The following is a 21022-nucleotide window of genomic DNA, read 5'->3' as shown; positions in this document are numbered from 1 at the left end:
ATCGGGCGGACCGGGCTTTTGAATTCCGACACTGTCCTTTGCTGCTGACCTTGAGCTTTGCCTCTCCGAGTCTGCAAGATGGGCATGACAATTCCGGGCCCTCAGAGCTCAGTGAGGACCAAACAGTTAACGGGGGTGGAAGCACATCACTGACCCCTCTGCTTCTGAACAGAAGGGGGATTTCTTGTCATTATTGAGGACTGTATAAAGGTGCTGGAAGAAAACCCCATTTCTTTGGGGGTCAAAGCAGAGTGGGACCTCAGCTGGGACAGAGGCTTAGAGAGGGAGACTGGAGTTGGCTGGGGGTGGAGTCAGCATCCAGGGCGTTCAGGGAAGGACGCCCGGGGGAGTCAGGGGTGGGGATGGGTGTTATGTGTGATGGGGAGGAGAAGGCAGCCCCCGGGGGAAAGCTCAGGAACTTCTGCCCCAGGGCGTCACGTCTCAATTTCCGCCTGGATGCACACTTTTTGTGTAAGATGCTTGCCAGTGTTCTCATAGGACCTTAATCCTCTGGTGCCGCAGGTCAGACCCCCGTCTAGCAGGAGCGTCAGCCTCACACTGAGCTCTCATGCTCTCTGCTGGCCCCCAGCAGCCCAGCAGGGTGGAGGGACAGGAGCTGGGGAAGTGATGGGTCTCCCTGTTCAGTGTGCTCGAAAAGGCTTCCCAGGGTTTTGTGCCAAAGTGGGGATTGCCCATGCAACTTGACTGCATACGCTGTTCACTGATCAGATCTGAAAGGATCTGGGCATGGCCACGCTCACTGTGCCCTAGGAAAAGCCCGGCTAATTCCCGAGTCTTTCTAGGCAGTGACAAGTGTGTAGCGCTATAGCACGTGTCTATCGTAAAAGGTACCGGTGGGTTAATTACTTCAAGGCAGTCGCCTATCCTGGAGACTGCTGAGAGGGGTCTCAGTCCTGCCCCTGAGTCACTTCCTAAAGAAGGTGGCCTGGGGGTCAAGGTGCTGACGAGAGGTTGACAAGGTGAAGGCTCCTTAATCCACTGCTCAGGATGTGCCAAACCTCACAACAGCTGCCTCGGACAGTGCCTTCTTTAAAATATAGACTCCTGTTCCCCTTGGACTGCAAGGTGATCTAACCAGTCCATCCTAAAGGAAATCAGCCCTGAATATTCACTGGAAGGGCTGATGCTGAAGCTGAAGCTCCAATACTTTGACCACCTGATGCAAAGAGCCAACTCATCGCAAAAGACCCTGATGCTGGGAAAGATTGAAGGCGGGAGGAGAAGGGGGCGACAGAGGATGAGATGGTTGGATGGCATCACTGACTCAATGGACATGGGTTTGAGCAAGGCTCCAGGAGATGGTGAAGGACAGGGAATCCTGGTGTGCTGCACTCCATGGGGTCGCAGAGTCAGACATGACCAAGCAACCGAACAACAACAATTGATCTATCAGGGTGGAGCCTGGGAATTTCTATTTTTAACAGGCATTCCCAATCATTCTGATGCACAGCTTTGGGAACTACTAATTGAATCTGCTACCCTTCCAAGAAGCCGCTCTCCAACTTGCCAAAACCAGATCCTGCCTGTACCCCCAAGATGAGGGTTTCTGCTGCTGCTGCTGCTAAGTCGCTTCAGTTGTGTCTGACTCTGTGCGACAGTAGCCCACCGGGCTCCCCCATCCCTGGCATTCATTCTCCAGGCAAGAATACTGGAGTGGGTTGCCATTTCCTTAGATGACAGGTTGCCTCCCCTCAACTCTGCCCAGCACCCCCTTCCTGCATCACCTGGGCCCCGGGGGCTCTCCCTGTCCCAAACAGACCAGACAGCCCTGGGGGCTTAGGATGGGATTGTGAAGGTTCCCTTTTGCGCTCAGGTTACATAATCTGACCTCTTGTCACCTCCTGGATTTCCACGGTGGACTGGGGAGCCAAGGAAGGTGGTGGTCCGTCCAGCCCAGCCTGGCGGCTGAGGAAGGGGTGTGCTTGTTCGGTGGGTGCGGGGGCCACAGACGCTTTCCCACCACCGCTCCCCCTCGTCTGGGGCATCCCTTCCTCTCTGGGGGCTTCTGGCTCTTGTTTTGCCCGCTCGACTATTGCCAAACTAACTGGAAAGCCTCTGAAGGCAGGGGTCACAGAGACAGGCAAACCCGGATGGATGCCCAGCGTCCAGTGCAGCTCCACCCGGGTTTACCGGACCCCGCCACGCGCCAGGCTCTGTGCTTAGGACAGGCCCCCAGAAAAACCTGGTTCTTGCTTAGGGAGAGAGCACAATCCAGAAAGTTAGCATCCAGAGGCAAAAGCGCTACCCCGGGAAGGAGTGCAGGGCACTCGGACTAGAGGAGGGAGGCTTCCCGGAGGAAGTGAAGAGGGGTTGGTAAGTGAAGGGGGCGGTGAGAATGTTCTAGCAAGTGCGTCACCGGCTACCCGGGGACCAAAGGAAAGCAGGGTGGGGGAGAGAGGAAGGGAGAAGGGCCTGTCTGCCCGGCGCGCTAACTGCCGGCCCCGGTCCCCGGACCACCGGCCGCCCCGCGCGTTCCGGGGGCGGCTGGGCCCGCCGCTGCTCCCCGACGCCGGCCCCGGCCGCAGGAGTTAAGCGGGCCGCCGAGCCCGCGCGCGTCCTTATCTCGGGGAGACAGTTGTTGGGAATCACTTTGACTGAGTGGTTTTGTCTCCCCGCATTTTCCACTGTCAGGCGGCCTCGGGCCATGGATCAAAGGCGCGGCGGCGGCGGCGGAAGCGGCCGCGCGGATCCGCCGGTCCCCCCTTCCCCGCCCGCGCCCCGCTCCACACCACCCCCGCCCCCGCCGCGCCCCAGGTCCGCTGGGCCCGGGACGGCGCCTGAACCGCGCGCAGCCCCTGCCCGGAGCCCGCCATCGGCGAGCTGGGTACGGAGAGATGGGGGGGTGGGAGACAGAAACGGGGAGGGGGGCTGGGGGAAGGGCAGGGGAAGGGAAGGGGGTGCAGAGGGGGGAGGTCAGGGGAGGGGCAGCAGGGGAGGAAAAAGAGGTGTTTGCGGAGAAACCGGGAGAGGCGGTGGGAGATTAGGAGTCAGAGCATGGGGGAGGGTCTGGGGGAGGGGGAGGGGAGGGGAGGGGCGGGCGGGTGGAGGATCTGGGGCAGGGGGAGGGGAGGGGGTGCAGAGGAGGGAGGGGAGGGGAGGGGGTACAGAGGAGGGAGGGGAGGGAGAGGGGCAGCGGCGGAGGAAAAAGAGGTGTTGGGGGGGGCGGAAACCGGGAGAGGCGGTGGGAGATTAGGGGACAGATCATGGGGGAGGGTCTGGGGGAGGGGGAGGGGAGGGGCGGGGGCAGGGTTTGGGGGAGGGGCAGGTCTGGGGGACGGGGAGGGGAGGGGAAGGGGAGGGGAGGGGAAGGAGAGGGGAAGGGGAGGGGAGGGGAGGGGAGGGGAGGGGCAGCGGGGGAGGATAAAGAGGTGTTTGCGGGGGAAACCTGGGAGAGGTGGTGGGAGATTAGGGGACAGAGCATGGGGGAGGGTCTAGGGGAGGGGGAGGGGGGAAAAGGAGGTGTTTTCGGGAACCCAACAGGCCTGAGAGATTAGGGGACAGAGCATGGGGGAGGGTCTGGGTTTGAGAGAAGGAGAGATGGAGGAAAGGAGAGTGGGACGCACACAGGGCCAAAATGGGGAAAAGAGCCGGAGAACTGGGGGCTGGAGGGGAGACATGCAAGGCGGAAAGGAGAGCAGCCGCTAATTTCCCATCCCCTGGGCCCGAGGGAAAGTTCTCGGCTGAGCGTGGGCAGGGGGACCTGGAGACCACTCTGGCGGGAGGAAGGCAGGGGGGAGGCGGCCTGCACGGGCTGAGGGTGGGGTGGGGGCGCCCTCCTTCCAGAGACCCGGCTGGCGCTCCTGACTCACAAGGACACAGGAGCAGAGTGGCTGTCTCTGGCTAAATCACCCGCGGGAGGTGGGGGCCACGCTCGGGCCTCCTGGGGGACCCTGGCCCAGGTCTCCGATGTTCCCAGAAGCCCCAGGAGAGGAGCCTCCTCCCCCTGATTCCTCCCCATCAACCCCGAGCCCACAGAACCCCCCCCTGGAGCAGCTCAGAACACCTGTCCCAAGGACCAAGGTGTTGGAGAAAGGTTCCCACCTGGGGAGAGGGCTCAGCCGGGAGGGTCTGGAGGCGGGGGAACCCTGGGGCTGAGGTTGGGGCAGGTCAGGAGTCTAGACCCAGGGGCAGGGAGGAGCAGGAAGCCCCAAAGGTGCTGGGAAGAATTAGCCTGGGGCCCCACACCAGCTCCCCCTATGGCCTTGGGAGCCCCCATCTGCAAACAGCTACTCCACAAGGCGCCAGATGCCGACTTGCTGTGTGTCTATCAGCACACTTATTCCTCAGACTAGCTCTGAGATGGGAACTATTCATTAGCCCCACTTTACAGAGGGGGTAAACTGAGGCAGAGAAAAACCTGTTCAGAATCGTCCAGGCAGAAGTGACAGTGCTGGGTGGACCCAGGCCCGGGCGTCCCAGAGCTGCTGTCCTGGCGGCTCTGCCCTCCTACCTCTTAGGGCCCCAGGAAAAGCTGAAATCAAAGGGTGTAAGGACCTCAGAGGTCTCATCAGCGAGTGGAAGACAGACCACTTTTGTGACGTGTACTGGCCAACAGCATGGTTTCTAGGGCCAGGTTCCAGTCCAGGCCCCAACACTTGTTAGCAGCTGACCTTGGACAAGTGAATTAAACTGCTTGGTGCCACTGTCCCCCACCTCGTCTGTAAGACAGAAATAATTCCAGATCTTCCCCATCCAAAGTAGATGTTATGACCATTAAATGGGATAATCCGTATAACGGGCTTATGACAGCATCTGGCCTGTGGTTTAAGTGCCCCCAAAATTGAATTATTATTACTGAATATTTGTCTAGTGACACTTGGCTGACAAGGGTCTGTAAAGTCAGTCAAAGCTATGGCTTTTTCCAGTAGTCATGTATGGATGTGAGAGTCGGACCATAAAGAAGGCTGAGTGCTGAAGGATTGATGCTTTTGAATTGTGGTGTTGGAGAAGACTCTTGAGAGTCCCTTGAACTGCAAGGAGATCAAACCAGTCCATCCTAAAGGAAATCAGCCCTGAATATTTATTGGAAGGACTTATGCTGAAGCTCCAGTACTTTGGCCACCTGATGTGAAGAGCCGACTCACTAGAAAAGACCCTGTTGCTGGGAAAGATTGAAGGCAAGAGGAGAAGGGAGCAGCAGAGGATGAGATGGTTGGATGGTATCACCAACTCAATGGACATGAGTTTGAGCAAACTCTGGGAGATAGTGAAGGACAGGGAAGCCTGGCGTGCTGCAGTCCATGGGGTCGCAAAGACTGAACAACGTTTTTCTAGTAATACAGGTACTTTTAATACCCTGATGAAATGTGGTAAATGCACAAGGAAAGCACAACCAACCCAGCATGAGGGGTGAGGGAAGGCTTCCTGGAAGGGGCCAAGTCCTAAAGTGAGTAGGAGGGGGTCTGAGATGATGACAGGGTTGTGGAGGAGACCCGGGCAGGGGATGCAGCAGGTACAAAGGCTTGGAGGCAGGAGAAGTCCGGCCCTCTGGGGACCCTCCAAGTCTCCCCTGCCTCTCCTGTCTGGGGGCTTGCCTGGCCTCCGAGGTCTAGTTTTGTCCTGCCATCTCAGAGTTCTCCTACAGCCAGGGACCCCAGGGATGGACCGGACCAGTCCTGAGTCTGCCTGCTGTATTCATTGCTGATCTCCCTTATTTTCTTCCCTCTATCGGCTGGGACGGTCTGGTTCAGCGCACTCCCTGTGCTAATCAGAAAGAAGGACAGATCCCTCTCTTTGCATTCTCTCCCACCATGCCAGGCAGGTCTGGTTGGCTGAACCCCTGGCCTGGTGGGAAGCCCGCCGGCCTCAGGCTGGGGCCCCAGAAGGTTGGGGAGGGCGCGGAGGAGGCACAGGCTGGAGAGAAGGGCTGGCCCCCACCCGGAGACCGAGACGGGAACTCTAAGCTCCTTTTACAAAAACTCCCGGGAATCACGGACTCTGTGCAGGAAGGATGGTTCCTAACTAGCGCGTGGCCCATCGCGTTCACTGCACAGATGGGGAAACTGAGGCCCAGAGGGGCGAGGTGTCCACCAAGGTCACACAGTGAGTCAGAAGCAAAGTCCAGAGGGAACTCACATTGGCCGACTTTCCAGCCAGTGACCTGGGCTGGGCTGAGCCAGGCCTCCGGTCCCAGAAGAGAATGGCTAATTCAATTTCTTTTTTTTTTTTTTCCTTTTCCATTATGGTTTATGACCGGATATTGAATATAGTTCCCTGTGCTCTACATGGGACCGCGTTGTTTATCTGTTCTATATATAATGGTTTGCTAATCTCAAAGTCCCGACCCACCCAATTTCTCATCAGGGCCGGGAGACGCAGAGGGGGACGCACTGCCGCTTACTGAGTCCCTCCTCTGCGCCGGGCACGGTGCATGGTGTGCTGCACGAACCGCCTCGTGTATTTCTCGAAATCCTTCCAGGTGACTAGTGTTGGCCCCATCTTCCGGATGAGGAAACTGAGACGCAGAGAGCTCGTGTAATGTGCCTGTGGTCACACAGCAAGTAAGTACAGACAGCCCGGGATCCAGACCCCGGTCTGTATCATTACCTCACTGAGCCCGTGATGTGTCTGAATTAGACACCGGAGGGCGGGAGGAGAAGGGGACGACAGAGGATGAGACGGCTGGATGGCATCACCGACTCAATGGACATGGGTTTGGGTGAACTCCGGGAGTTGGTGATGGACAGGGAGGCCTGGCGTGCTGCGGTTCATAGGGTCACAGAGAGTCGGACATGACTGCGCGACGGAACTGAACGTCCAGTCTGCACCAGCCTCCTATTCCTTCACTGATTTTCCTCTGAGCAAGTGCTATACCTACCCCTTTGAGAAGCCTCCTCCAAGAAGCCTTCTTTGACATGCCCTCCCTTTTCCGAACTCCTCTGCTCTTGCTATCCTGTCTGACCAGAAATCGCGCTCAGCTGTCAGTAACTGATTCCCTCATTGGTCTTTGACGCGTCTCGCCCAGAGTAGATTTGGGAAGAGCAGTGCCAGCCACGTGTATTTCTTCTCTGCACCTCCCTGTGCTTTGTCTTGGGCTGCGCACGTGGTGCCAGTGGTAAAGAACCCGCCTGCCATTGCCAGGAGACGTGAGAGTCATGGGTTCCATCCCTGAGTCAGGAAGATCCCCTGGAGGAGGGCATGGCAACCCTCCAGTATTCTGGCCTGGAGAATCCCATGGACAGAGGAGCCTGGTGGGCTACAGTCCACAGGGACGCAAAGAGTCAGACACGACAGAAGCAACTTCAGGCACACGTGCATACTTTGTGTTAGTAACAGGTGGTAAACAAATGAATTTGAAGGGAATTGCGTGTAATGACATTCAGACTAACTCACCAGCTGCCTCAAAAACCTCGGGTACAGACCAAGCGGCGTGTAGTATGGCCTGCAGTACGCGGGGGGCTCAGCAACACTTGTTGGAGGCCCACTGCGGACCAGACACGGGCTTCTGTGTGTCACCAGGATGAATCACCACACACACAGTATGAAGACCTTGGTCCCTCCGTCCCTTGGTGTATGGAAACATCTACATCTCCCCTTCCCTGCTTGATGACACCAGGCCCACGGGGAGGGGCAGAGGTCAGCTCCCACCTATACCTTCTCAAGGAGGGAGGTCTGGATCGCTACAGATGTATCATGGTGGACCAAAAAAAAAAAAAGAGAATCAGAGCATCTGTGGAGGGCAGCCCTGAACCCGCGGCTCTCGTCCAGACTCAGGGAGGCAGGTTCAGGATTCTGTCTTCCCAGAATCCCATTCAGTCCACTAAGAACGGAGAAAAGCCCAGCGTGTGCGTGCTAAGTCACTTTAGTCGCATCCGACTCTTTGGGACCCCATGGACTGTAGCCCACCAGGCTCCTCTGTCCATGGGATTCTCCAGGCCAGAATACTGGAGTGGGTTGCCATGCCCTTCTCCAGGGGATCTTCCCGACCCAGGGATCGAACCTGTGTCTCCTGTAGCTCCTGCACTGCAGGCAGATTCTTTACCGCTGAGCCACAGGGGAAGCCCAAGGTGTGGCCTCCATGATAAAGAGGCAATAAAAAGGCAATAAACCAGGCCCTCCAGTTCCTAGCAGGACCTGCCCATAGGCATGACCTGCTCCCGTCACTAGCGTTCAGGAAAGTTCCTGATCCTGGTCTCGCCTGTCTGTCCCCCACCCTCCTCCCCTCCCCCGTCCCCTCCACCCAGGAAGAAGGGGTGAGAAAAGCAGAGACATAAACACCGGTCTGTTTTCACAGGAGACGAGGGCCTCTCCCTGTGGGCTGGCGCTGGGCTCTGACTGACGTGAGCAGGTGGCTGTGTTTGGCGAGCAGCCTCCAGGGGGGAAATAGCTGAGCCTTTCCCACTGAGGTAGGTTAACCGTGGACAAAGGGAAGCTGGTTGTGAGAGCAGGATCTTGGCAGGGTCTGTCCCCCTGGGGGCTGGGAGGGCTGAAGATGCCTGGGACCCCAAGGCTGACTCTCTGAGCACGCAGCTCATCCTTGTCCTGTGGTGGGCCTGGCTGGGAGTCAGGCGGAAGGGGCACTGGGCTTCGGGAAGGCCTGATTAGCTGAGTGGACACTCCTCACCGCCCCCAGTTGGTACCCCGATCAGGGCTGTGACTAGGGTTGGCTGACCGCTGACCCTACACCATCACCACTGGTCATCGTGAGAAATAGGTGTGTGAGTGGGTGGCTGGGGTGACTCAGATAGCTTTCCCCTAATCCTGGGGAAAACCAGTGTCCTTCCAACCGGGGTTGGTCACTCCTTCCATCCCAGCTCATCCTTCCCCAGGGCCCGAGGGCGGAAGGGGACAGATGGCCTTTCCTGTGCTTTCCACTCCCTGCACCCTGGCATCTTCTCTTCCCAAGACTGGAAACCAACTCTGGCATTTTCCAGTACTGAGGGGAAGGGGGGGAAAAGACAGAAAAGATGGGGTTCCAGTACAACAGAGCTGGGAGGTGGGCGGAGAATTCATTCGGCACCTGCTGTAAGGCAACCCACTCCAGTACTCTTGCCTGGGAAATCCCATGGACAGAGAAGCCTGGTGGGCTACAGTCCATGGGGTTGCAAGAGTCAGACACAACTTAGCAGCTAAACCCCAACCAGCAGCACTCGCCAGGCACTGTACTCAGATTCAGACACAACTTAGCAGCTAAACCCCAACCAGCAGCACTCGCCAGGCACTGTACTCAGATTCAGACACAACTTAGCAGCTCAACCCCAACCACCGGCACTCGCCAGGCACTGTGCTCAGATTCTCCTTTAGTCTTCACAGCACCCCCCGGAAAGGTAAGCGTCATCACTCCCATTTTCAGATGATGAAAGGAGGCCCAGAGAGGTTAAGCCAGTGACCCAGGGCCACACAGCAACTTGGAAAGAGGCAGAACCAGAACTCCAACTTGGCTGCTCCCTGGCGGAGGCCGTGCAGCTTCTCTTGCCCCAGGCTTCCCGAGAGAGACCTCCCGGGATAGGGAGAGCCTGGGAGAGACCCTGGGAAGGCAAAAGGAAGGAAGCTGGAGGCAGAGGAGCTGCTGGGAAGGGAGGAGAGGGAAGGGCGGGGCAGGGCCCAGAGGAGCGCTCACTCGGCTGGGGTTAAAGCCCCATGTTCCTACAACCCGCTAAGCCGGAGAAATGAATTCTGATCCCTCCAAAACCCAACCTTGGAAAATGTGCGAGAGAAGGGTCTCCTTTCAGGGGAGCGGGAAATCCTTCACACCTCCTCCCGACGCCCCGGTAATGCCAGGATGTCCCCAATCTGCTTTGAGGAATGGAGAGATTAAGAATAATAAAAAAATTGCAATAAAATATGTGTGAAGGAGGGGGTAATTGTGGACAAACGCAGCATTCAAATTCATTTTTCAGCTCTTTTACACACCATTTCAATCTTATTTTCTGCTTGTTAATGAGATCTTGTTGCCTGGGCTAGGCAAAACCTTCCAATATCAGGACGTAATTGCACATAATTTTCTCTCCTACCAGTGATTTGCATCAGTTTTTTAAAAATTCTGGGCTATTTAACACCCCACGATCCCCCTCCCCGTCGTCCTGCCTACAAATCTCCTACTCCCTCCTCCTTCCTCCTTCCTGGTCCAGCAAGACTCATTTTAAATGCTTATTATAGACGCAGTGTTGCCAATGAAGGGGGAAAAAAAAAACACAGAGAGGAAGTGAGGGGGAGAAAAAGGCGAAAGGGAGTTTCCAGTGGCCACTGCGTGAGGGGCCCAGGCTCAGGGATAAGATCCCGACGAGGGCGAGGGGCAGGTGAGACGCGTGGGTCAGGCGCACCTGCCCGAGAGTCCCATCGCCACCACTCGCCTGCTGTGTGACCTTCAGCGGGTCACTTAACCTCTCTGAGCCTGTCTTCCCAAGTCTCAGGGGGCTGGAGTCACTTCCCAGAAGCAAAGGGCTGATGAGGGACATGGCATCCGTCCATGATCAGCTGATGGATCGTCCTTCCTTGCTGGGTCAGGCCCCCCGGAGGCCTCAACGGATGCCAGAAGGGTCGCGGTGGAGAGGCATTCAGGAGACCCCACCAATAAAGAACTGGAAGGCTCTGAGCTTTGTCCCCGCTGATCTAGGGAGGGGGAATCTGGGCTTTTTGAAGATGTAGACCACGAACCTGGCCATGCCATTAATTTCCACTGTGGCCTCAAAACGCAGTTTCCCCATATGGATCACAGGACCAAGCTTCCGGGGCAGACACGAGAGAACAGCAGAGTGGGCTCTGGAGCCAGACCAGTCGAATCCCGGCTCTGCGACCTTCCCAGACCCTACCGAGGGGCCTGGCAGGTGGTAGGGGCCTAATTAATATCTAGATGGGTGGATGGACGGACGAAAGTTTAAAGTTAGTTGCTCAGTCATGTCTGACTCTTTGTGACCCCATGGACCGTAGCCTGCCAGGCTCCTCTGTCCATGGGATTTCCCAGGCCAGAATACTGGAGTGGGTTGTCATGCCCTCCTCCAGGGGATCTTCCCGACCCAGGGATGGATCCCGGGTCTCCTGCACTGCAGACAGATTCTTTACTCTCTGAGCCACCAGGACAACGCTGCGTATCTGCTTTTCCTCATCTGTAAACCGAGGTCACCAAGCCTGGCTGGATGAAGCTGGCGCAACCTTTAGCTCATCCACGGCTGGCCCACGGTAAGCACTCGCTCTGTGGAAGCCGTCAGCATATCTCTTACAGGAGATAGGGTGATCGCAACCGTGTGATTAACTTCACACTTAGAGACTGCTTTTCATTTTTCATTAGTTCCGTGGGGGGGAGATTGTAAATATGTAAATCCCTTTACAGGTTTCTCCACGTTAAGCTCCACAGAGGAGCCAAAGGGGATGACGCCCGGGGCAGCATGATGGAGCAGGCGGAGGCGTGGTGGCAGAAACGACCGCTTCCCAGGAAGGCGCCCACGGCGGGGGCCACAGGCCTGGGGTCCCAGCTCAGCCCCCACCCCGACGCTGGGATCTGGGCAATTTTCTCCCCTTCTCTGGGCCTCAGTTTCCACCGACTCGGATGAGACGCTGCCGCTAAGAAAGCCTGAAGGAGAAGGCAGCCCCAGCCACGGGCTGCTCCCCCAGAACACAGCGGCACAGGCCCCACAGAAGCCCCGGGACAGGCGGCCTGCCCGTGTGACCATTGAACCAGCAGATCCTTGCTCCTGATTCTTTGCTCAGAAGCTCAGATAGGTCAGCACTGATTATGAGTCCATGGCCTGTCTCCCCCGTCACACTGGGAGCTCTCCAAGACACAGCTGTGGGTGCTTCCACCATCAGACTAGGGCATCCACAGACAAGGGCTTCTCTTCCGTCAGACTCTGGGATCTGAGCACAGAGCCCCCGAGTTGCTCCTCAGGGTGGGGGCTGTGTCTCCCTCATCATGCTGGCGGATCTAAGGACCCAAGTGGCCCCTCTTCTCTCCACCCATCACCCTTGAAAGTGTGCTCCACTCACGACTCCAACACAAGGGCTGGTACGAACTGTTCCATCTGCAGGAATCGCATCACCCAAAGGGTCACCTAAGGGTCCTTTGGTCCTAAGCTCTCCTCAGCTGGTTTCTAAGAGCTGCTTCCAAGCAGAGCCGGGCCCATTCACCTGCTGAGTCCCTAATGCTGCCAGGCTGGACCCTGGGGGTGGGTGAGGGCCTGGGCCCCGAGGGAACCAAGCCTCAGGGTCGTCTACGCCTCTCAGGAGGCTCTTGCCCATATGACTCAGCCCCGCCTATTGGCCCCTAACCTGAGGTCCCAGCCTCAGTGTTCTCATCCACGACATGGGCTGAAGGAGCTTTTCTGTCCGCTGAGCTGGAAGGACCGCCTTCCGGAGATGATTTCCCCTCACTGCCCGTCAGTCTCTCAAAAAGAGAGCAAGGCTGTGTGTTTCTGCGAGGCAGGAGGGCATGTGGGTGGGTCAATCTCAGGCTCTACAAATGAGGGCTGAACCCAGGCTCTGTCCCGGGAGAAGCTCAGTGTAGAGGGAGCGCCTCAGGAAGCTCGGCTATCCCTGTCGAACGCGTCCGACGTGTTGGCGTTAGACATGCTGCGCGCCGCGCCGTCTGCTGACGCTTCTTGCCTGCCTGTCTGCTTGCACTGCCAGCCCCGCTAGAGTAGAGAGGGTCATCCCCTGCGTTCACTGAGTCACCCCAAGTGCTGAGGACAATGCCTGTGGCAGACCCTCTGTGGCCAGGTGCTGTATCAGAGCCAGGGGACAGCTGACGTGAGAACATGACTTTTGCCATGAGATTCTGCTGGGAAGACTCTCCACGGGGTCTCCAAGGCTTGAGGTACCCACTGCCTTGGCTGGGTCCGGGACCAGCACCCGGTTCCCCCCGCCGGCGAGGAAGCAAGCCAGCTGGCGTGACGAGCAGGTGCCCAGCAGGGCCCCAGCCTCATCCCTTTGGGCTTTTGTAAGAACAAGAGCCAAGGCTCTCTTGGAGGACGGCGGACCTGTGATCTTGGGTCGGGGGAATATGCCTCCATGGCCCAGGTGGGGCCCGTCCTCTCCCCATCACCCTGCAGAGAAACCCCTCCTGTTGGGAAGACGGGACACCACGATGCGTCTGTCTTGGTGGAAAACCCCCGGGCCCACCCGTCCCAGGACCACACAGATAAGCTGGAAGTGCGAAGGCGCTCAGACAGGGGAGGACGTGCATAGAGAATCAGAGCTCAGAAAAGCCAAGAACGTCCACCTAAGACACCGAAACGGCCCCTCGCACCTTCAGGAAGCATTTGCAGCGTGACCCCCGCGGTGTCCACACCCGGAGGTGCCCCCAGCCTGCCCTGACTGTGTCTGCCCTGCCTGCAGCCCCTACCCCGCCCTCCAGCAGCTGCTCACCTCCCGGTCCCCTCTGCCCCTGTCAGACCCCCGATCTGTCTTCACACCTTTGGTGGGAACCTCCGGACAGGTCTCTGAAGTTCCCTCGATCCATCACGCCCCACACGACTGTCCACCCTGAGGGATGGGGCGGAAGCTGGGGGCCTCTTGGAGGAGGGCAGGGACATGGCCAGCTTTGGTCTGGCTGCCCACAGCAGCGGGTCAGGCTCTCCCCTTCCCCCACCCGCCTCCTGCCCAACGTTTCTGGGCCCAGACAACACCTGGAACCTCCTTACCCTTTAATCTCAGTGCTGAACCACGCTCCCCAAGCTAGGGGCCCCTTAATTTGCTAGTCTCTCCTCTGCCCTGTGATGAAAGTGCTGCTTTAGGGGCTAAAGCTCAGCCCACAATGAGACGGGGGCCTGGGGAGAGCAGCGGAGGGGAGCCAGGTGCCCTCACGTGCAGGTCCAGCCCAGTCAGCGTGTCCTGTGCCCCCTCTGTGAAGGGCGCTGGAGGGCCCGCTCAGACTCAGCACCCCTCTTCAGATTCCTCTGATTTGTTTTGTATCACGAGGCTGGGCCTGGGCCCCATTCTCGGGTACGGACATCCTGCAGTTATCCCTACCCGGCCAGCTCCAGGTCCTGTCGTGTCTAAACCTGGCTCTGGAAGGTTAGCTTGGCCAGTTAGTCCTCGGCACCAATGAGATGGAGGTGGTGGCCTTGAACCCCAAAGAGGACGGTTAGGCTCCACTGGGAAGACATTCCGGTGGCAGACTGCCTTACCCCTACTAAGTGGGGCCCGAGAGCCTTGGAGCTTCACCCCGGGGAGCTCTGGCTTCAGCTGCTTCCGTCCACTGGGCACTCACAACTCTGCGCTAGACCTGGGCTAAGAGCTTTACCTAGGTCATTGCAGTCAGCCTTGCCAACCCTATGAGGTACGAGCTAGCATCACCCCCATTTCATGGATAAGAAACCTGGCCTGTAGAGAGGGGAAGGGACCTGGCGTGCGTGCTCTCTGCACGTCCGTTTTCCTGTCCAGGATATGGGGCTGATGCTAGCTCCTAGCATACGCAAATGATGGAACTGAAATACAATTAGCCCTCATGCACGCTCCGTCGCTCCCAACTCGTTGCAACTTCATGGCCTGTAGTTCGCCAGGCTCCTCTGTCCATGGGGTTATCCCAGCAAGAATCCTGGAGTTGCCACTTCCTCCTGCAGGGGATCTTCCTGACTCAGGGATTGAACCCATGTCTCCAGTGGCTGTTACATTGGTTGGTGGAATCTTTCCCACTGAGTCATCTGGGAAGCCCCAGTAAGCCCTCAGTGACCCACATTAACTGAGACAAATAGAAAAATCCCCCAAACACGCAGAAAATTAAAGGGTATTAAGCAGGGGAAACATTTTAGACCCACGGTGGCTTACTTTTTCTATTCGGGCCGGATGATGTGATCTCTGTGGAAACCACTCAACTATGCCATCATCACAGCACAAAAACAGCCATAACTATGTAAATGAATGGGCATGGCTGTGTTCCAATAAAACTTTATTTACAAAATCAGGTAGTTGGAAGGAAGTGACTTGCAGGGGTGCAGCTGACCTTCTCTTTGGTCCCCTTTTTTCTTTACGTAACAGATTTCTCATGTTACTGTATTGTCCTGGCAATGCTTGTGGGGGGAGGGAGGGAGAGAACTAACGTTTATTTGACCTCTATTTTATCCCACCTCTATGCTGACTGCTTTGACCTGTTAGCATGCTAAAGGCAGAGAAGGCCCTTCTTAGGAGGTTAGCAACTCTTTATTTAATCACTCTTGTTTAATGGGGGATACCCCAAAGCTCGAAGATGCTCACTAGCCTAACTCCCTGAACAGTGGGGCTGGGATCCCACCCCCACTCCAAGCCTCGCCTGTTCTTACAGCTGTTCAGATAAGTTTGCATCACACATATTCTCACCACAGACACGAGAGAGGTGTCTCAGAAGGTGGGAGGCAGGGTAAAATGAATCTTGGATTTAATTCTTTCCCTGTGGATGTCTGAGAGCCTGTTATAGCAACAAAAATGAACTCAACAGTTCTTCCAGTTCGCTCTGATTTCAAGCATCACTGAGTCCTGCTCCCCGGGCTCACCAATAACCACATCAGCTCCAGCCTGTCTTTCCCGCTTCATCTAAAGATGGTCCCACCACTTCTAACAGCTCCATCAGCCATGGAGTGACTTAGCCAGCAGCCAATCACATGTGAGGGAACAGAGTTCCAAGACCCAGTGGGAGCAGAGCTCCCGCACTAGAATCATGCCTCCGCCCTACATCCCTGCCCGACTGATTCTCTCCACCAGTAGGTCATGGTCTTGCCTTTCACTCGTTGGTCACTCCTGGTGACCAAAGGTGGGAGATGGAGCCCAGGATGGAATCTAAGAAGGACTGCTTCTAGAACAAAGCCGCAACCACAGTTCGCATCCCCTAGGAAACAACGCAAGGCTTCCATCAATGCACTGAAAACGCCTGACTGTTATGGTCTGCACAGTCATGAAGCAGGTGATGGGCCAGATTAACAAGCTCTGGGTGGTGACAAGTATGGAAACCTGCGATGGAAACCTTTTCTCTGCAACTGCCCACTGGGTCACCAGACTTGCAGATGACAAACCCAGGGTGAAAGGCTCACAGAACAATGACAAGTGAAGGCCGGAGGAGCCCACCCCCCACCCCTCCTCCCACGCAAACCCTCTCGAGTTGACCAACAGCCAGCGATGTGGGGGAGACCAAGACTTCCTCCCCAAGAGAGAGCCACCTGTGTCCCCCTGAACCCTCGCTGGATGGGCTGGCAAGCCTCTGGCCCCTGGGACCCTGGACAGAGAGGCGGGGCCCCCTACCTGAGGCGACAGGCCGTTGCTGACGGGGTTCATGTGATTGGAGGCGGCCGCCGGGTTCATGAAGCTGTCGGAGTAGCTGGAGAAGCCGTGGCGGGCTCCGTAGGCAGAGCTGGTGTCCGCGGCTGCGGCCGCCGCGGCCAGGCCCCCCTGGTGCATGGTGGACGGCGGGAGCGGCTGGGGTCGGTGCACGGTGCTGCCCCCGTCTGCAGAGAGAGCCAGCAGAGGGCCTGAGCCAGCGGCCTGGCCCCAGAAGGCCAAGCAGGGCAGGCACCGCCCGTCTGGAAGGCAGGTCCCCAGCGCCCTTCTCTGGACCTCCATCCAGCAGAGGCGGTGGGGAGGGGGCTGCCTTCTCTCACTACGGGGGATGGGACAGCTGGCTTCTGAGCAGGACACCAGGAACTGGCAGGTCTCGATCGATAACGAGTAACATTCCAGACAACTTCTCAGCACCTACTGCGCACTGGCCCTGTTCTCCGTGATTGGCACATAGTAGGTGCTCAATAAACCTTATCTGGGCTAAAAGTCAGATCTCCTTGAGGACTCTGTCAGTCTGCTTGGGGCTGCTGGATAACATCTGGTGAGCACCAAAATCACCAGTGCTTTCACAAATCCCATCTAAGGGGATGAAGCAAGAATGATTCCCATTTTACAGATGAAGAAACTGAGGCTTAATGGGCCCAGGGCCTGCCCTTGTGCACGGTGATGTGGCTAGGGAGCAGGGGGCCAGGGTTTGAATCGCCACTCTGATCCCAGCTGCTGGGCTGCTCTTCTCTGTCACAGCCTCGCTACGTGGTCTTCCAGCAGACGGGACCTCCACCGTGGGCGATGGTTCAGTTTCTCATCAGGAATCACAAAGAGGCCTCTCTCCCCAGCTTCTAGAACTCCAGCCTGCCAGTCCTCTAAGAGGAAGCCATGGGGCTCCTCCATGAGACAGAAGTCAAGCAGTGGGTTCCTGCTGTGTGCTGGCGGGGTGGAGTGGAGGGAGCGGGCAGAGGGCAGACCAGGGGGCATGGGCCAGGGAGGAGGGGTGCTACCCTTCTCTACCTACAGGGCCCACCACCGTCTCTTCTGAAATTTAGTAAGATCCAAGAGATTCATGTGACTTTTATAGTTTGAGAAGCTCTGTTAAACGTGCACATGGAGGCGACCTTGCTCATCTTCACCTGGATGCAGAGGGAAGAGGTTCAAGAGCAGGACACCATCTCTTTTATCTTCACTGTCCACATCAACGCAGACAAACACGGTCATGAAAGAGCAAGGAAAACCACCTCTCTCCCCTCCTCCCGCCAAAGAAAACGCTTTTTATTCCTTCTTTGTTGAGGAGGGAAGGAGTGGGTGGGGGCGGGGTGGGGGGGAGATAAATGGGGGGCGGGTGAAGGGGCGGGGCGGGGCGGGTGAAAGGGCGGGGCGGTGAGGGGCGTGGCCGGGATGCAGCTGAGACTCACCTTGGGAGATGGTAGTGGTGGGGTAGGTGGAGTCCGGTAGCTGGTAGGGGGGCAGCGTGGGCATGCCAGTGGGCGGGAAGCCACCTGGCAGAAGGTGGTTGAACGCTGCCAGCTGGTTGGCTCCTGCCTGCTTACGCCAGCGGGCACGGCGGTTACTGAACCAGACCTGGGGGACAGAGAGCCGAGCGTTGAGCCCTCAGCCTGGTTTCCGGCAGCGCGCTGAGGCACAGCTAGAACCGGGCCCCTGCGCCATCACCCTGGGTCCAGCCAGTGTCCTCCTCCGAGGAGAGCCCCACCGTCCTGCAGCTCAGGACAGTTTGCAAAGCACGTTCATGGGCAGGATCCCATTCTGTCCTCATGACCTCACTACCCAGGGACGAAGTCATTGTTATGATCCCCATTTTACATATGGGCAAACTGAGCCCCAGAGAGGGGGTGGGGGGCTTGCCCGCATGACAGGGTGGCCCGAGTGACTCTCAGCCCAGTGCTCTTTCCCTGCAGCTGCTCCTGCCCTGAAGGAAGTCAGTGGGTGACCATCCTTGTTCATCCATGTTGCACACTCCTCATCTCCTCCAGGAAGCCCCCAAGGAAGGCCACACATCCAGAACCCACCTGAATGAGACCCACCTGCCAGACTCAGAAGCAAAAGCTTGTTCTGTGTCTGGAGTCTGAGGCCCTGCTTGGCTTACGCTGCACAGGCCCCCTGAGTTAGGAAAGCCCACCACCCCCATCCCCACCCCCAAACACAGGGACTGATTGATAACCTAATATCTTTGAGTCTCCCTTTCCTCCGAGCCCTGTGCTAGCGTTTCCTGCATCTGTCCATACGCAGACCCATGAGGCCCTCCTAGTCCCATTGACCCAGGGGGAAACTGAGGCTCCCAGAGGTGGAATCATGTGCCCACGGCCACATGGCTGGTCTGTAATGATGTGAGGTTCAAAGTTCAGTCAGTCTGACTTTCTAGAACTCTCTGGTCTGGATTTGCAACAAGTTCCCTGGGATGGGCCGGTGAAATATGAGAATGAGTGTGCAAAACGGGGCTCCAGAGAGAAGGTGCTTCTCCACCTTTGGACTTTGCACATGCTGTTCCCTCCATCTCAAACACTCTTCCCTGTGCTGGCTCCTTGGCCTGCAGGGCTCGCAGAAACGCCTCCTCCTGCTCCAGCGCCGGACTGCCTGCCTCAAAAGCACTTGAGGCCAGTCCCCACCTCCTTTTCTCAGGAGGCCTCCAACTGTGAGCTCCCTTACCCAAACAATTATTGTCTTTATCTGTTTTTCTTGTCTCCCCTCTGGCCCTAAGCCCCACAGGCAGAGGCCAAGCAATCCTGGCCCCCTGCTCACACCTCTGTAGGAATCCTCATTGAATAAATGAATGGATGGTGGGAGGCAGAGGTGACTCTGGTGTGTCTTTGCTGGTGCTGCCCTCCTCCCTCTGCAAGGCCCAGTGGGGAGTCCTCCCCTTCAAGGGTGAAGACCTAGGCCTCCCCCGGCACAGATCACTTGAGACCCTCAAACCTCTAGTCTGTGTCTGCTGACCTGTGGGAGGGGGAGTCTGAACAGGGGTGTCGGGATGTTTGTGTCCCCTCGGATCATTTGTCTTTTCTCTGAGGCAAGAAATGGAATTTGGTTTTCTGAGCTGGATGAACAGAGCTGCTGGCTCTGACCCGTTTAGGGTTCACATAGAAGGGAGATGTGGTGGCCAAATAAAGATAAAAAAACTGGCTTCTGCATAAAATGCAGGTCCTGGCTGCTCCCACCTCCCCAGGGCAGAAAGGGCTTCCTCAGGGGCGTCCGGGGCAGATGAACGCTGGCCAGGCTGACTGAGGCCCTCTGAACAGCTCTGTTTTAAATCAGCGTTTCCCAAAGGCTGGGGCTCCTACACTCCAAGGTGGAGACACCTCCCCAGAGGCGAGTGACACAGACATTAGATAACCCTGAACCGCTCCCATCTCTTCCGGGCCTGGGGTGTGTGCAAGAGAAGGTTTCAACTGGGCGCTCAACGTCCTTCATGCCTCCTAACGCTCGTCAGGGCCTCCCTGGGAGCTCAGCTGGTAAGGAATCCGCCTGCAATGCAGGAGACCCCAGTTCAATTCCTGAGTTGAGAAGGTCCCCTGGAGAAGGGAAAGGCTACCCACTCCAGTATTCTGGCCTGGAGAATTCCATGGAGTCGCAAAGAGTCAGGCATGACTGAGCAACTTTCACACACACAACATCCATCAACCTCCCTTTTTAAAGCCCAGGGAGGATGCCCCGCCAGGTGATGCTTTCCTGGAAACCGTGCCACGTTGTCTCGTGTTCCCTGCGTGTTTCCGGTCGCCTTCCTTCCATGAGAGGGATGTGTGAGCGCACGCATGTTCGCTCAGCTGCTCAGTCCTGTCTGACTCTATGCGACCCCATGGACTGTAACCCGACTGGCTCCTCTGTCCGTGGGATTCTCCAAGCACAAAAACTGGAGTGGGTGGCCATTCCCTTCTCCAGGGGACCTTCCCGACCCAGGGATTGAACGCATGTTCCCTGCATTGGCAGGTGGATTCCTTACCACTGTGCCAACTGGGAGGCCCCTGAGAGTGATATGCATGTTTATTTTAAAATACACTGATTTTATTTTTTTTAAGTAAAGGAAGACATGGATATGCAAAAGTGGCCCAAATCCTGAAGACAGTGGAGAATGGTTTATGTTTGGGATGCTCTGCTGTGGTTTTGTTTGTTCAGCGAGGGTCATCTGCAGATAAAGAGGACTCAGCTAAGGCGGGAACGCTCTCCCGCCTTCTCTCCTTGGCCGCCTCGCTCCTGCTTTCCTTACTTCCCTCCTTCCCATCTCCAGCAGCTCCCGGGACTCCCTCTGCGTCAAGCAGGACAGGAAGGACAGGGGGTGAGCAGGACACGGTCCTGGCCCTCAAGCTGCCCTTGGCCTGGCCACATGACAGACACGTCAAAGGACAGCTGCTCTTCAGTACAGTCAGCTTAGATGGGCTGGCATGCGACGTGCCATGAGGAGGGGCTTCCAACTCCTCCCAGAACCCAGGAGGACTTCCTGGAGGAGAGGACACGCCTTTTGCTTTCCTCTCTCTCCTCTTCTTCCTCACTGTCCTATTTCCACGGGGTTGCCCCCAGCCCAGCAGGCATCTCCATCCTCACAAAGTGTAACGTGGCACAAGAGGAGGGGCTCTGGAGTCTGATCAGTTGCCTGAATTTGAATCCTGCCTCTGCCTCGTAGCTAAGATGGGCAAATTCTGTTATTCCTCTGAGCCTCACTTTCTTTGTTGCTAATAGGCTCAGTTTTAAAGAATCCACCTGCCAGTGCAGAAGCCACAGGAGACCCGGGTTTGACCCCTGGGTTGGGAAGATCCCCTGGAGGAAGGCACAGCAACCCACTCCAGTGTTCTTGCCTGGAGAATCTCCATGGACACAG

At 57.1% G+C, this 21022-nt stretch overlaps 1 protein-coding gene across 1 annotated transcript in view; it reads right to left on the bottom strand.

The window, feature by feature from the left end:
* Positions 1–21022, bottom strand: part of PAX7 (paired box 7) — a 105759-nt gene that overhangs the window by 24769 nt on the left and 59968 nt on the right. The window contains exons 6-7 of the mRNA XM_086364763.1: positions 17610–17775; positions 16165–16367 (exon numbers count right to left, since the gene is read on the bottom strand). Coding sequence (XP_086220889.1) covers positions 16165–16367; positions 17610–17775 — 369 coding nt within the window. The remainder of the gene's footprint in view (positions 1–16164; positions 16368–17609; positions 17776–21022) is intronic.

Source organism: Bos grunniens, chromosome 2 (assembly GCF_055505025.1).
Source record: "Bos grunniens cultivar Pamir isolate PY7600 chromosome 2, Bosgru_T2T1.0, whole genome shotgun sequence".
Taxonomy (NCBI): domain Eukaryota; kingdom Metazoa; phylum Chordata; class Mammalia; order Artiodactyla; family Bovidae; genus Bos; species Bos grunniens.
The sequence above is the reverse complement of the archived record's forward strand: the minus strand, read 5'-3'. Positions and strand labels throughout refer to the sequence as shown.